Source organism: Schistocerca nitens, chromosome 4 (genome assembly GCF_023898315.1).
Source record: "Schistocerca nitens isolate TAMUIC-IGC-003100 chromosome 4, iqSchNite1.1, whole genome shotgun sequence".
Lineage (NCBI taxonomy): Eukaryota > Metazoa > Arthropoda > Insecta > Orthoptera > Acrididae > Schistocerca > Schistocerca nitens.
In genome coordinates, this window is record NC_064617.1 from 752961769 (window position 1) to 752978881 (window position 17113).

Here is a 17113-nt window from a genome sequence, read left to right on the forward strand (position 1 = left end):
TCATCTTATATCCTCCTTTTAAGACACTATTCATTCTGTTCAACTGCTCTTCCAAGTCCTTTGCTGTCTCTGACAGAATTACAATGTCATCGGCGAACCTCAATGTTTTTATTTCGTCTCCATGGATTTTAATACCTACTCCAAATTTTTCTTTTGTTTCCTTCACTGCTTGCTCAATATACAAATTGAATAACATCGGGGAGAGGCTACAACCCTGTCTCACTCCCTTCCCAACTACTGCTTCCCTTTCATGTCCCTCGACTCTTACAACTGCCATCTGTTTTTTGTACAAATTCTAAATAGCCTTTTGCTCCCTGTATTTTACCCCTGCCACCTTCAGAATTTGAAAGAGAGTATTCCAGTCAACCGTGTCAAAAACTTTCTCTAAGTCTACAAATGCTGCAAACGTAGGTTTGCCTTTTCTTAATCTAGCTTCTAAGATAAGTCGTAGCGTCAATATTGCCTCACGTGTTCCAATACTTCTACGGAATCCAAACTGATCTTCCCCGAGGTCGGCTTCTATTAGTTTTTCCATTCGTCTTTAAAGATTTCGCGTTAGTATTTTGCAGCCATGACTTATTAAACTGATAGTTCGGTAATTTTCGCATCTGTCAACACCTGCTTTCTTTGGGATTGGAATTGTTATATTCTTCTTGAAGTCTGAGGGTATTTCGCCTGTCTCATATCTCTTGCTCACCAGATGGTAGAGTTTTGTCAGGACTGGCTCTCCCAAGGCTGTCAGTAGTTCTAATGGAATGTTGTCTACTCCCGGGTCCTTGTTTCAACTCAGGTCTTTCAGTGCTCTGTCAAACTCTTCACGTAGTATCATATCTCCCATTTCATCTTCATCTACATCCTCTTCCATTCTCATAATATTGGCCTCAAGAACATCGCCCTTGTATAGACCCTCTATATACTCCTTCCACTTTCTGCTTTCCCTTCTTTGCTTAGAACTGGGTTTCCATCTGAGCTCTTGATATTCATACAAGTGGTTCTCTTTTCTCCAAAGGTCTCTTTAATTTTCCTGTAGGCAGTATCTATCTTACCCCTAGTGAGATAAGCCTCTACATCCTTACATTTGTCCTCTAGCTATCCCTACTTAGCCATTTTCCACTTCCTGTCGATCTCATTTTTGAGACGTTTGTATTCCTTTTTGCCTGCTTCATTTACTGCATTTTTATATTTTCTCCTTTCATCAATTAAATTCAATATTTCTTCTGTTACCCAAGGATTTCTAGTACCCCTTGCCTTTTTACCTACTTTAGCCTCTGCTGCCTTCACTATTTTATGCCTCAAAGCTACCCATTCTTCTGCTACTGTATTTCTTTCCCCCATTTGTGACAATTGTTCCGTTATGCTCTCCCTGAAACTCTGTACAACCTCTGGTTTAATCAGTTTGTCCAGATCCCATCTCCTTAAATTCCCACCTTTTTGCTGTTTCTTCAGTTTTAATCTACAGTTCATAACCAATAGATTGTGGTCAGAATCCACATCTGCCCCTGGAAATGTCTTACAATTTAAAACCTGGTTCCTAAATCTCTGTCTTACCATTACATAATCTATCTGAAACCTGTCAATATCTCCAGGCTTCTTTCACGTATACAACCTTCTTTCATGATTCTTGAACCAAGTGTTAGCTATGATTAAGTTGTGCTCTGTGCAAAATTCTACCAGACGGCTTCCTCTTTCATTTCTTTCCCCCAATCCATATTCACCTACTATGTTTCCTTGTCTCCCTTTTCCTACTCTCGAATTCCAGTCACCCATGACTATTAAATTTTCCTCTCCCTTCACTACCTGAATAATTTCTTTTATCTCGTCATACATCTCATCAATTTCTTCATCATCTGCAGAGCTAGTTGGCATATAAACTTGTACTACTGTAGTAGGCATGGGCTTTGTGTCTATCTTGGCCACAATAATGCATTCACTATGCTGTTTGTAGTAGCTTACCCGAACTCCTATTTTTTTATTCATTATTAAACCTTCTCCTGCATTACCTCTATTTGATTTTGTATTTATAACCCTGTATTCGCCTGACCAAAAGTCTTGTTCCTCCTGCCACCGAACTTCACTAATTCCCACTATATCTAACTTTAACCTCTCCATTTCGCTTTTTAAATTTTCTAACCTACCTACCCCATTAAGGGATCTGAAATTTCACACTCCGATCCGTAGAACGCCAGTTTTCTTTCTACTGATAACGACGTCCTCTTGAGTAGTCTACACCCGGAGATCCGAATGGGGGACTATTTTACCCAAGAGGACGCCATCATCATTTAACCATACAGTAAAGCTGCATGCCGTCGGGAAAAATTACGTCTTAGTTTCCCCTTGCTTTCAGCCATTTGCAATACCAGCACAGCAAGGCCGATTTGGTTAGTGTTACAAGGCCAGATCAGTCAATCATCCAGACTGTTGCCCCTGCAACTACCGAAAAGGCTGCTGCCCCTCTTCAGGAACCACACGTTTGTCTGGCCTCTCAGCAGATAACCTTCCGTTGTGGTTGCACCTACGGTACGGCTATCTGTATCGCTGAGGCATGCAAGCCTCCCCACCAACGGCAAGGTCCATGGTTCATGGGGGGGTTTAATTGCATGTGATATAATATATACTTCAGTATTGACTGCTTTTTTATTATTTGTGAGGTTGGTTGCTTTTTCAATCCTTCGTGTATTAATTGTATATTGCCCTTCCATCTGGGTGTGGTTTCACGGAACCCCCCCCCCCCCCCAAAAAAAAAAAAAAAAAAAAAAAAAAAAAAAAAAAAAAAAAAAAAAAAAAAAGAGCCCTTGCAACCTCACGAGGCATTTTCTTAAAACTGTATGATTTTGGTTTACAAAGTATTTTTGACCCATTATTTCAGCACATATGAATTTCTGGTTACGAAGGGGTTGTATTTTTTCCAAAGAAGTCTTCAAGTTTTTACTGAACTGAGTGGAGAAAATTTTCTGTTGTAAAATTTTGTGGTTACGTAGGTTTTCATGTTTGTCGGTTACACAATTTTCTATTCAGTAGACACGTTGTTTTCAGTAATCTTGATCATTAGTTAGTTGAGGTTGTCAGGTGGAGCAGCCTGGTTTGGCCAAGGGTGTGTCTTATAACTACATCTTATTGGTTGTCAGCAAGTGAAGGGTTGCTTGACTCGCCATCCCACATTGGATGGCTGTGAACATGAAACACATGGAACATAGTCAATAACAAATAATATTTTAATCTTCCTGAGGTGAAGAGACAAATTTGATTAATCGTAAAGAGCAGGCAGAGGTATTTTTGTTTGGCCTCATAATTAATAATAATAATAATAATAATAATAATAATAATAATTTAGGCTCTGGAATTGGAGCTGTTTGAGATTAGTAATTTACAAGGAATTTATTTATTAATGTTATATTTTTTCTCCTTTGTGATTATTTAAGGCTTATGTAAACCACAGGCAAGCTTGGAGCATCTCTGTAGTTCTCATTTGGTCTTTAAATCTTACGATAGGGTACTCTTGCATCAGCTGATGCACACTGCTGTACACTGACAATGTTGCCTGCCAGTTAGCTGGATTACTGCTATCTAGTGCTGTTCAGCCTCTGTCCATTTCCATTTGCATTCATGTGAGAAAACACACTGTTTTTCCCAGACTGGCACATGTATTCACACTCCACCTAGGAATGTCCCCACATACAAACTGCACACTAAGAGTTCACTTTCCACAGTCTGATGTTACAATGAAAGTTAAGTGTTGTTTAATCATTGCCCTGTTTGCACAACTCCAGTTGCTTCCTTTCGTAGCCCATTTTATAGTATCAGTTCCCTTGTGTGTGACTGTACAGTTTCACTCTTTGTTGTTCTTACTAGCGTTCAGTGTGTATCAGAATGTGGATTTGTACACTTGTCTGCCATACGACCTGACCCAACTTTCTTGTGTTCACAGAGTATTATACATGAAGGAAATTTATTAATTCTATAACAGAAACATGTTAATTACAAATCTGCAAAAAAATCTGTCTGCATGATACTCCTTACTGTCTCGGAAAATGCCCTTGTCTGATAAAAGTTTTCCTTCATAAATGTACAAATGTGGATAATTCGAAGTGTTCTGATTCCCACATTTATACTTTTTCACATCCAAGCCACTTGCATCAAGTTATATTTCCACATTCATACATCTTCATATCCAAACCACTTGCATAAAGTTATAAATGGCTCTTGAATACAGCATATTCCATCTTTTTATTTCTTTTGATAAAAATTGAAGTTTTCTGGCAGTTATATATTGTCCCCTGTCTTAAATTGCTGTGCATTCTGTAGTATTGTCTTGAAGCAGCTTTTCTCTGGGCAGCCCTTTCCATTAGCATTTTTAGTGCCTGCCCCATGTTTTCTTCTAAGGGTATTCTATCTCTTGGTGGTTTTGGCAATGGGCTTACGTTCATTTCTTTCTGCATGAGTAAACAACAGTTCTTCAAATAGTGCTGAATAATTAGCCCATGCCCTTATTCTGTGGGAACATTAGGTTCTCATGAAATGGTTTAATTTGGGAAAACCATCCCAACCAGGATGGTTTCCAGGTGGTACTTAGAAATTAATAGTTGTCTTATCCTTTGTGTCTGCAGGGATTCTCTCCATTACAGGCTTGTCAACTTGTGGAATGTAGTCATTTATTAATCTGCGAATTATTGATATGCTAGTGCTGTTTTTCAATTCATACAGCTTCGTGCTTTGAAAGTTGATCATGCATAACCATAATGTATTTGGCTCCTGACTGTGACCTTGGAAGAGGTCCACAGATGTTTTTTGCAGTTACTTGCAGTGGTTTCTGTATAATGATTGAATGTAACTTGCCTTTTGAACCATAACTTGCCTCCTATAAAGTATAAATTTGTATATGATCAGTTGCACTTTCCTTCACAAGTTCGGAAAATAGCACTACTCATCAAGTTATAAATCTTCGGTAACACCAGAGTGCTTCCAAACTTTAACTTTACAAAATTAAAGATTCATGGCTATCTGTTGGAATTCACACACACCATTTACAGTACTGTGGATCATAGCGGTAAAACAGCACATTATTATGCACTACAAGATACCTTGTCAATTTGTCTATTGGGTTATTGAAAAGTTGTTATTCTACCTTCCTCCACATGGGATCCCTGTCTTGGAGGTGCCCCATATTTCTACTGAGGTCAAAGTAGCAGCTTCTGTATGGATCATCTTGCATTAGTGAAATTTTGAATTTGGCAGTCTGCTCTTTGCAATCCTGCCTGTTTTTTAAACGTTCCAGCAGCCGTGGCAACTGATCCGCTGTGATATTATTTTCACATTTCATGTATATAATCTTAAGATTGTACTCCTGCATTGCCAAAGACCGTCTAACCAATCTGGCATGCAATAATTTATGGTTTTAAGAGAAAAATTTTCATCTGATAATCACAGAAATTTTCATGTGGTCCCCAGCTAAGAAATAGTGAAACATTTTGAAGGACTATACTATGCCTCCAATTCCATCGCTAACACCTCCTTAATCTTTCTAAACATCAGCTGACATTCTTCCAATTTGGGCCTGCTTTTGCAATGAGTTCAATAAATGTTCACAATTCAGTAGCTGGTCTGGTATGATCCAGTGGTAGAACTAGGCTAAGTCTAAGAATGCCTTTAGTTGTTTCCTCATTTACAGTAATGGAAATTATTTACAGCCTTTATTTTACCCTCATCACCTAGAATCCAAGTGGCACAATAATATGTCCTAGAAATTTTATCTTTTCACATCCAAACTCTGGTTTTTGAAGATAGACCGTTACTCCATATTCATGAAATTTGTCTAAGACTGTGAATCAACTGCACGTTTCCCAAGTTTGTGTCACAATTAGTAAATTGTTTACGAACAGAGTAATCATGTCTAGCAAGACGAGTCCTAACATGGTGTCGAGCACATCAGTGACTATGCCGGCACTCGCATTAAGTGCACCTAGTAGTACTTCGGATTTGCAGTTGCATCCTGCATAAATGGATGGTATATATACATATTTGTGAGTCTTCATCTAAGAATGCTTGACATTAGGAAGGCTGCACATCAGCAGAAGTTAAATACTTGATATTGTGAACCTTTATTATTTGTTAATCAGTATTCTCTGGTTGGGTTCTCACAGGTGTAATTATCTTATCAGCAGCCCAACCATCTAGCATGAATCAGATGTTAACTCCAGCTTTGGCCACAACTAACAATGTGCTGTGATAATAGGCTCATAGATGGTTCTTAATATTCCAGTCTAACATTTTTCAACCCCCCACATTAGGGTTAGCCGTTGTGGCTAGGGAATAGTATAGGTTGGCTGGTAAAGCAATTCACAAGGCATGGCATTTAAGTGGTATTTGTAGCCTTTTATTACTCCTGGGATTTCACCCAACATAATTCTGATCAGATAATACATAGTTAAATGATTATATTCTGCTATTTTGTTGGTAATCTGCATTTCTAAATTAAGCTCAGTAATACATCCTAGGGATTGCAGGTTTTCTTTACAATCCTCCTTGCCTATAAATTCAGTTCTTACACCCTGACAGTATCTGCCATGGTCAAGCTTTATTTTGTCTAGTTCAGCTTACCCCTGTGCTTTTTTAAATTACAGTTTCCTGTGGAGAAGTCTATTTGTGCCTTCCACTGACATAGAAAGCTAACTGCAGGAACATAGTCCGTGACCAAGTAATTAACTATTAGGAATATGCCAAATGTTGTTACGTTTCCTATTTTCATATGTATATGGGCCTGCCATCGAATGTTCTGCAGTCTGGTATACCAATTGCTCCCGAGATCAGGCAATTGCTAATAGGTAAGATGGGCATGTCAGTAGTCTCACATACTGTGTTATATAAGTCATTGAATATCACTCTTACTGTAGCTCCCATGCCTAAAATCATGGTAGTAGGAATAGTTTCTAAGTACTGTGGACTGACGGACAATGCTGTACCTATCCTGAGAGTTTGAGGTGTTGGAGCATAATTCCTCCCTATAATATTGCAACTGTTGTCATACTTCATTAGTTGGACTCCTTGTTGTTTGTCCCAACCCCTTCCTCAACCATCCATTCGGGGCTGTGTGCAGTCGAGTTCTATTTTCCTGATTGGAAATGGACGGTCGACTTCATTTGTCCCGTCATGTTCTTGGGGCCATTTAGCCCATGCCTGTTCAGGTTTGGTTATATTCTGTGGGTTGGTGCTGCCACTGAAAATTTATTCAGATTCAAATAACCTGGATTAAACAAGTGATCCTGCTATTCCTTCTGTGTATGGTTAAACTGATTGTTGTGGATTCCTGTTATAACCATTGTTACATGCTTCCCCATTATACTTTGCTGACTGTAATAGTTAGCATGATTTGTCTGGCCATTGTGACTAGTATGACAACTGTTGTTATATTTCCCATTCTCTGAAGGGGCTTTTGCATCTTCATGTATTAAATCATCTAAATCCAACATAGACAGGAATTTTTCTATGTTTGACTTGGAAATATTTCAATTTCTCGCAGATATGAATGATCAATTTCACTTTTAAGATCCTCAAGACATCACGGTATGACACCGGATTTTCCCTCTACCAGGTCTTGTTTAAATATTTTTCAAAATATTGTCAGAGACTTCCTTGGCACGTCTAGAATGGTTCGGGATTGAATACTTCTTTGCACAATCACTCTTGCCATCATTGACCAGTATTTTTCAGGAATACCCTCTCAAGCTCGTCATATGTCCAGGAATATTCTGCTACTTCCATGGCCCATAAAGGGCCATCTCTTTGCATCTGGCGTTGATCACGGCAGAGTTCCACAAAATGATTTTATGAAAACAATGGAATGCACACTTTTCGCAACTGTCACAAAAACTTGAAACTACTGGTGTCTTTTAGCTTTCCTCCCTCATCATTGTTGTAGAGAAGGGCACCGTCTCTGTACCATTGTGAAATGTGCAATACAGCTGCTGGCACTTTGGTTTGCACATGGAGAATTTTGCTCTGCGTTGGCTTGGAAACAAAATTTTCCTCAGAACGTGGTGCCCCCAAACTGTCATCCTGCATGACAGCCTTCACATCGGCTAATTCTTTTTTATTTCTTTAAACTGTTAGCTGACAACATTCCGCCATAGCTGAAGGTCCTGATTTATCATATCATTTGCTTTTCATAACTCATTATTGACTGGGTTATCAATTATCCCTTGGATCTTAGTGTGATCCATTCTTAAAATTTTTTCATCTTTGATCAGCGTCCAAGTAGCAACATCGTTGAACTTTTTCCACTGTTATTCAGACTGATCACAATCATCTTATCTTGCTCAGCAATGACATTATCTACTTTAATTGACAACTCTGTAACTGTCTCCAACAGCTTGGTCGGTGTGTGTTTCACTTCTGTTAGTTTGATACATAGTTGTCATACTGTTTTGCTTATTCTAGCATGTGCTATTTTCAGAGTGGCTATCTCATTTGATAGTCCTTTCATTAACACATAATGTTAAGGTAAAAGTTCATTGATTTTTTACACAATTAACATCTTGTTTATTTGATATTTTGTTCTGTTTGTTGTATAACTCTTTATTTTTGTTAGCAAACTGTAATGCCATATTATCTGGCTTTTTCGTAGTAGTATCTTGCTTTAATGACATGTGATTCTGCTTTTTCATGATTTCATCTTGCTTTAATGCCATACTATCCTGCTTTTTCATGATTTCATCTTGTTTTAATGTCACATCGTTCTGCTTTTTTGTAATAGGGTCATGCTTAAATAATATGTTGTTCTGCTTTTTCATAAATTCTCCAGCAGAGTTAAGTACTGTGGAGTTGTCAGATACACAGCATACTTTACTGCACTTTCACATGACACATCACCTGGAAAATGTGTCCTGGATATGTTTTGTTTAGCAACTTGTTTGTCATGGATTCTTGATTGAACACTGTAGACTATTCGTGGACTCTCATAGAAACTGCATGGGGTAAGAATCCCCATAACATGTCCAGTATCTCCTTGATTGTGTGCTGTGGCACTTGTATTTTCTGATTTCAGTGTGCACAATCCTCAAAGCCAGAGATAATATTTAGTACTGTGATTATAATCATTTGTGTATAGCAGTGTGCATAATTGTGGTATAAAATGCAAGCACATGTGACTTTCTTGGGGTTGCAATCTTCACTATCATTAGCGCACATAATTTGTGCATAACAGTTCTTTAATTAAATAGTGATTCTTAAGGTACCACATCTTGTGTATACATTTTCTGTGTATCCGTAAAACAAGTTTATTAATCATATCAGTTGTTCTGAATTATTCCAGACTATTTTTCTACTAGATGATTCTTAAAACCTTTATGGAAGTTTTCACATTTTTTGTGGCTTTTTGTTTTGAAATAAATTCTGCTCTGATGTTCTGAGAATTGTGCACTGCAGGGGAATGCATGTTAACAAATTGAGTACTTCTTTGATTCTGTAAAACATTAATGAAAATGAGCCAGTAAAATGTGTAAACTTCACTCTTGCTCAGGGCATGGTTTTTTCATTAATTATATATTCAGCATTGTAAAGAATGCTGGCACATATTTTATTACAGTTTATTTAATACTGGATGTGTAATTAAAAGTAAATTTTGTATTACATTGTGCACTGTATGCCCATTCATTTATTTCAGTATCTGCTCCTGATGAACAATGGACACCTTTAAAAAGCCAGAAAGGGTTCCACCAAGGAAAACAGTAAAGGGTAGCCAACAAGATACACACTACTGTGCAAGACTCGAGTCCTCTGTAACGTCCGCTTCCCCATCAACATCACTTTGTTCACAACAGTCAAAATGCAATAACTATAGCTATGCTGCGAGTTTTTACAAAAGTGTTATAAATAACAGTACTTTATCCAATGACTCAAGAGTTCTACATGATTCTTCTCAATTACACAGTTCTGTAAAGAAGTTTGGTGAAACTATGTGGCTTGAGCTTATAAATACTGCCAGTAAGGTAAGTGCTTTCTTTATATAGCTTTATTTTTTGATTTTAAAAAAATAATTTCTATATTTCTTCATAGTGGCAAAATATTTGTGTCTATAGTATTGCCCAGAAGAGAAAATTGTTACGTATTTTGCTATTACACATTCTTTATTTGTGAGTTATCTTCAACATTCTACAAGTACTGCTAGGACATTTATGCTTATGGTATTGAACAGTGATGTAGCTGTTAGTTCTCGTAAAGTTTGGAGGTATAATTCATACTTGGAGCATAGTGAACTACTTTCCAAGATCTGATTTAGGTATGCAGTTTATAACTAAAAGACTAACATGAGAGTATTGGTTAAAAACAGTCTTGGTTGCAATTTCAGTTTTCTTATTTTTCAACGCCACATTTCGCCTTATTTAGGCATCTTTAGGTTATCTTAATTTGGTATTTCTTAGAAGAATCCTTTAGTCAGTGTAGCCAAAGGGCATCATCGAATATAACAGGCCAACATCGCCTTCGTTAAACTCAGTAAAAACAAAAATATAAAATTTTATATTTCTAGTTTTTACTGGGTTTAACGAAGGCAATGTTGGCCTGATATGTTCGATGATGCCCTTTGGCTACACTGACTAAAGGATTCTTCTAAGAAATACCAAATTAAGATAACCTGAAGATGCCTAAATAAGGTGAAACGTGTCGTTAAAAAATAAAAAAATTAAAATTGCAACCAAGACTGTTTTTAAACAATACTGTTATGCACTGGTTTGCTGTGTGCCACATATGGATTGGAAGAATTTCTAGAGTAACATGAGACTTTTCTGAAACAAGTGAAAACATTGGTCTGGACTAGGAGTTGATTCCAGGTACCTGTCTAGTATGGACAGATCTCCAGTTGTACTGTGTAAATAGGGCCTTAGGATTGATTCAGAATGTCAGCTTACTGCAAAGACCTACCCTTTCATTTCTAACAAATGCCTGAATTGGAAATGCGCTGTTTACAAAACACACGATTCTGGTTCAGGTCTGCACTCTTCAGTAACTTGAGGCAAATGTTTGTAACAGTATACACTTAGCATCAAATGCTGTCTCCATACTATCTGCGTAGGTCATTAGCAAGTACTGTAACATCTTACTAGACTTAAAGATAAATTGTCTATGTTGACCTCTTTGCTCGTGGACCACTGAACCCAGTAAAAGGAAAATATAAGGCTCTTCTTAATCCATGATTTTCACTTGCCTTGCGCATTGTATTACAGATTTATTAAATTGTTAATGGGTGTGGTGTGAAGTCATGCATCAATTTTTACTTAATTTTAAAGTTGTATCAGTGCTATTATCAACTATAAAAAATACACGGAAGTCACAAGTTGTGGGCTGTCTGCTTTCTTTAACTGCCCATTTTGATTTGTACATCATAATTAGATTAATCAAGGTTTGGATGAACACATCATACATAGGTGTGGAGTCACCTACTTATCCATAAAACAATTTACATGACTGGATGATTGTTTTCCCAATGATGGTCAGTAATCACTTATTTGGCAGTAAACATGCTGTGAAATGAGCAACACAGTCTAGTGAAAAATATGAACATTTAAAACTTATAATCTTTGTCTACCTAAGGGATAAAAACATACAGCGGTGCTGGCAAGCACTAAGAGTTCTTCTCCTGTGTAATCATAAAATTTATTATTTTGTTGTACTTTGAAGCAAAATATTTGTAAAATGTAATGAATAATAAAAAACAAAAATACAAAAATGCATAGTGGTTCTTCATCCTTGTTATTTGCTTCTTCATATTGAAATTTGAGTTTCTACATTTACATTATTTAACTAGAAAAAACTCATTGCAACAAAGTACCACAAAACGCAGATGGGTTTGTTTAGAGTTATCTTAAAATAAAGTTCTTATTGAACAATCTAAAAATTTCAAAATCAGTTGCCAGAGACTGCAGTTGTATGTGTGAGTTGTGTTTGCGCACATGCGTGACAAAGGCCTTGATGGCAGAAAGCTTATTTGTAACAGTCTTTCTGTTGTGCCTATCTGTGACTCAGCATCTCCGCTATATGGTGAACAACAACTCCTTTTCATAATGTTGTTACATTCCATCTTGGATTTTCCATTGTTTGAAAAAAGTTTCAAAAATTACGCGTTATAGGGACAGGAAAATTGTGTAAACAATAAAACAAAAACATAATGTGTATTCTGTGATGTTTAGTAACACAATGCAAAACCACTTTACTAACATAAGTTTAAAAGAAACTGGAAAACCTGGCGCTTCTCTGCACCTAATAAAGAAATAATAAATCGTTTACAATACACACTGAAGGGTAATCCCTTTGACTTAAATTTTTGTTACGACAACAGCAAGGTTATCAAGTACAGTTAAACTGAATGAGCAAATTGTAAAAATAACTCATGGCAATAAAACAATATCAAATGAACAAATAAGCACAATAATAAGAGACTGTTGTTTGAAACAGTAACACAAATAAGCAGTTTACAAGGCAGTTTCAAAATAATAATGGTTTTAATTATAATAAATTAATAATTTAAGTGTAATTACAAGATGACAGTTTATGGCAGCAGAAAAATAAATCATCATTAACTTCGAGGAGTTGTTTATTCATCTATTGAATTGATCAATAAATGATAGATATTAAAGTTTTTATGGTCACCTATGATGTGAATTAATTGCGATTTGGACCTGCTGATCAGATCCAAATAACCGTGTTTCTTTTCTTCTCAGTTGATGTCGTTTCCTTTGCAGTGTCTTAAGTGCTAGAGGGCAAAAGAGAGATGCAATCCTTGACCAAGAAAATTTCTTCTTTCAATGATCCAGCCATTAATGCTCCTTTATATATTGACAGATAGCTCCCCTAAGATATGTTTAAAGCAATCGTATTACAATTGCATGAATTACAGATGTCTTGTCTCATTAGACTGCACAACATAAATACATTTTGACAAAGCAAAATGTCAGATTGGGAAACAATATCAGAATGACAGTTTAAAAACACATTTGTTTCTGCTCACATGTCATCGCTATTGTTATTGTGAGCACCATTCTTTCATGGTCGCAACACATCTCCAAGCTTGACATCTAAGAACTAGTGGCCCACACCAAGTGGAGACTCTGAACTTGTCATTCCATCTTCCCAGATATACTGCACCCATGTACCTTGTATTACCTGCACATATTAGTAAACTATTTCTCCCACAATTCCACAATTTGCTGTCTGAAACATAAGTGTGTGTGTGTGTGTGTGTGTGTGTGTGTGTAATACATCAACTGTATTTCATGCATTAGGACAGAGAGTGTAACTCATCATTTTCCCTAAAATAATGTGTTATATCTCAACTTTTACACCTCACCCCACACAGTCTGCTGGAACTTGCCAAGAAACATGATTAGCTGGAGTGGCTGTATGTATTCTACTGCATAACTTCAGGTGTGAAACAGCAGTATAGAGTCATGCTCAGTATCACAACAGCAAGCAGGGTGGAAGTCGCTACTGGGCCTGTTATGTTAAATAAAATATTGGGCTAGTGAAGCCCTAATACAGATGGCAGCTCTATCTAGTGACTTGTTGCTGCTCCTGTGAGAGCAGTTCGTTGTAGTTAGTATCTGAAATAGTGGTAAGACAGGATGTGTATTGAGAGGGAAGCTAATTTCTGGAATGGATAACAGCAGTGGTTCGATAGTGACATTTGAAATTTCTTTCATTTGTGGTGAGAACAGAAATTAATGTCCCAGGGTATTGCAACAGGATGCTCTGAATAGAAGTCTACTGCTATTCAGTTTTGTTTGGTACTTGTGGAGAGCGAAATTCCAATTAGAACACACAAGTGAAACCAGAATGGCATATGGGATGGCATGTATCTAGCTGATTCTTATGCTGTGGAACCAAGGTTTGATTAATTCAACTATCAATCTGGGACCAATCGAATTTGTTGTCTAAGAGACAAACTGTCTTCAGTATGTTCCAAGAAGAAATGGAATCTGCAGAAGGTGGTGCATTGCGCCACTCGTGTAAGTAAAGACACTACACTGTATCACCAGTGTCTAGTTGGAGGCCAGGTGTGTGGATCAGTGTTGGAGTGTGCTGCTTCGTTGATGGTTTAACAATGGGTGTTTTGGTCCGCGGAGAGTGGGATCTTATTTCTGCAGATCTTTTGTAACAACACTTTAGCCTTATCCACGATACTGGCTTACAATCTGCGCTTGTGTGATAGTGCAGGTTTTCAAATTTCATAAACTTCAGTGCAACTTCGTAATACCAGACAACCTAGAAAATTATCTAGTGACAATGTCTTTACGTAGTGAAGTAACGCAAACATGCGACAAAACCATTCAATTGTAGAGGCAGGTAATGAAATATAGAAGAATAAATAAGAGTGAAACGAGGCTGAAGAGGCCATACTGGTTAATTTTGGAATAACAGCTTGTAATACACAACTGTAAAATTAATGACACATTAATAGCACATGGGCCTAATAATCAGATGGAACTGAGGTACATTCACAGAGAACAGTGGTGCACTGTGGAGTAAAGTTGTCAGCTGTGTGGCTGGCATTGTTTGACGAAGGCCATAAGTCCCCAAGGGACATGATACTGCCCTTGGCAAGCAGCCCAGTGGAGCAGGAGGTCCGTCCAGCTAGTGATGATATGAGACTACCATGTTTAAAAACCTGCAAGACACGGAAGCAACTTTAGAACAATGACTCATATGTAACATTTTAGCAAAATATTCTAACTAATGAAGGCATGACGACGTGAAAACACAGAGCAGAATCTTCAGTTGATTGAAATAGATAGTGCCGTCTCCCACTTAAGATAAAATTTGTTCTTAACCCCTAGACCGTAAATTGTACGGGGTAGCAGAATGTAAATTATACCAACAGAAATGGCATCTGTTCTAAACAGTTCTGAGTTTTGCTGGACCCACTACAGGAGATGGTATATTGCTACCTTTATACTTGGTCGGCGATCAAACCGAGCAATAATCTTCTGATCTGTAATTCGACATTGATAGGCAACGTGAAATGCAGTATATGTAATGGTCCAGTGCAGGGGCCTGTAAATTTCTGAGTTCTTCTTGTTTTCATGGCAGTTTGTCATAACATCCCATGATCTCCCACTTGGTGTAGCAGCATCCTATCAGTTTTTCAACTATGGAGCTGTCTCCATGTTCGGCTGCAGTGTCCTGCTGAAATCTCTTCCAAATAAATGTTAATCTTTTAGCCAGGTGCTTCACTTTGCTGGAATTCATTTCAGGCAGCAGCTTCTAAGTCTTGAAAGATGAATGCATTTTGTGATGAAAAACGATCTCAAAGGGAATGAACCCAGTTGTGTCGTGTACTCTGGTGTTTTATGACAAAATTACATATGGTAATAGACAATCCCAGTCTGAGGGCAAGCTAATCATTTTATAAGACAGCATTTTAGGTACTGTTTTACGAATGTGCTCAAACCTGCCATTACTCTTAGGATGAAATGTTGTAGCTCTGAACTACTTTATTTTAAACAGTCAAGATAACTGTATGATAAGATTGGACATAACTTTTGTCCTTTGCCCTCTGATAATGGCCTCTCAGATTGTTGTACAAAATAAGTGACCAGTGCTGTCACAACTGTTTCAGCAGCCATGTCTTCAGTGGGTTGCACAATAAGATAATGAGAGAAATGGTCGGTGATAGATTAAACATATGCTATTTTTGACTTTTGTTATTTTTGACTGTTATGGCAAATGGTCCCACAATATAGTGTGCTAAGACTTTGAAAGGCCCAGCTACCTCAGTTATAGTTTAAAGAGGTATATTTGGTGTTTGTTCTTGCACTCTCTTAGCGCAATGGAGACAGTTTTGAACATAATATCCTACATCATCTTTTTCTTTTTTGTTTTGACCACCAATAATGGCCTGCCATATGTGCTTGCGTGGCACTTTTCCCATTATGATGTGCCTGTATACCCTCAAGACTTTGTTGCACTATGTGCTTGCCAGTAGTCTCTGGATTATTTTGCCTTCTTTAATTCCTCAATAAGCACATCATCTTCTTGCAGGATCACACTTTTTGTACTCAAGGCACCTGCATTGATTTAACATTCCAGGCTTAAGTCTGGTTATGTGGTCATATTCACAGCGTTTTAAGGCCAATCTAACAAGTCTGCTGCTGGGATCCTGTAAACTCAAAAGCCACTGTAAAGCAACATGATCTACAATTACTGTGAACTGCAATGCATATAGGTAACACTGACAGAAGTTTGTTTTGTGTGGTGGTGTAATTTTGCTCAGCTTGATTCGGCTGACGTGATGCATAACCAATTGGTTTTTCTTCACCATCTTGTATTTGATTCATATTGCAACCAATTGAGACATTGTCAGCATCACACAACAAGATACAAGGTAGAGCAAAATACCGATAACCCAAGACAGGTGAACGTTTTAAGAATTTCTTTCAGTTTTAACATGGCCCTTTTGCTGTCCGCTGGCCAGACAGGAGCAACTCCCTTCTTTAGTAATTTTGTGAGCAATTTCGTGATGGCTGCATAGTTCTCCACGAAACGGTGATAGTAATTTATTAACCTGAGAAATCAGTTGCAATTCTTTAATGTTCCTCAGTGCTGGAAAATTGTTCACTGCATTCCTTAATTGTGGGTCTGGTTTTAACCATCTGCCAAAATTATGTGGCCTGGATAGTGCAAAACTGCAGTTTTCAAATCTAAAATTTAGATTAGCATCACTAAAATGGGTTAGTACGTTTCTTAGTTACTTTGAATGTTCTTTCATTGAATTTGAAGAGACAATTATGTCATCCAGCTATACTAGTCACATGGTTGGCTGTAAACCTCCTAAAAGTAAATCAGCAAAATGATGAAATGTAGTTGGCGGTGGGGTTTGGGAGGCCAAAGGGCTTTCTTTGATATTCACGTTGCCCAGAGGGCACAACAAAAATTGTCTTCTTTCCGATCTTTAATAGCTACATGGATCTGATAGTAAATGGGTCGTGGCGAAGAATTTGCATTTGCCAAGGTGATTGAAATATCAGCAATTGCAAAAAAATGCTGTAAGCTTTTCCTCTGTAACTGATTTTGTTGGGAACTATCACTATATGTGACAACCACGAACTGAAAGAAGATTGAATTACTCCTG

General features: G+C 37.5%; 1 protein-coding gene across 3 annotated transcripts in view; it reads left to right on the forward strand.

Moving 5' to 3' along the window:
- LOC126253029 (uncharacterized) overlaps positions 1 to 17113 on the forward strand; it is a 344974-nt gene that overhangs the window by 8028 nt on the left and 319833 nt on the right. For 2 of the 3 annotated variants that reach the window (XM_049954093.1, XM_049954094.1), the window contains exon 2: positions 9656 to 9980. In XM_049954093.1, coding sequence (XP_049810050.1) covers positions 9675 to 9980 — 306 coding nt within the window. In that variant the 5' untranslated portion in view covers positions 9656 to 9674. Of the gene's footprint in view, positions 1 to 9655; positions 9981 to 17113 lie in introns of those variants that run through there. The other variant, XM_049954095.1, reaches the window with a different exon arrangement.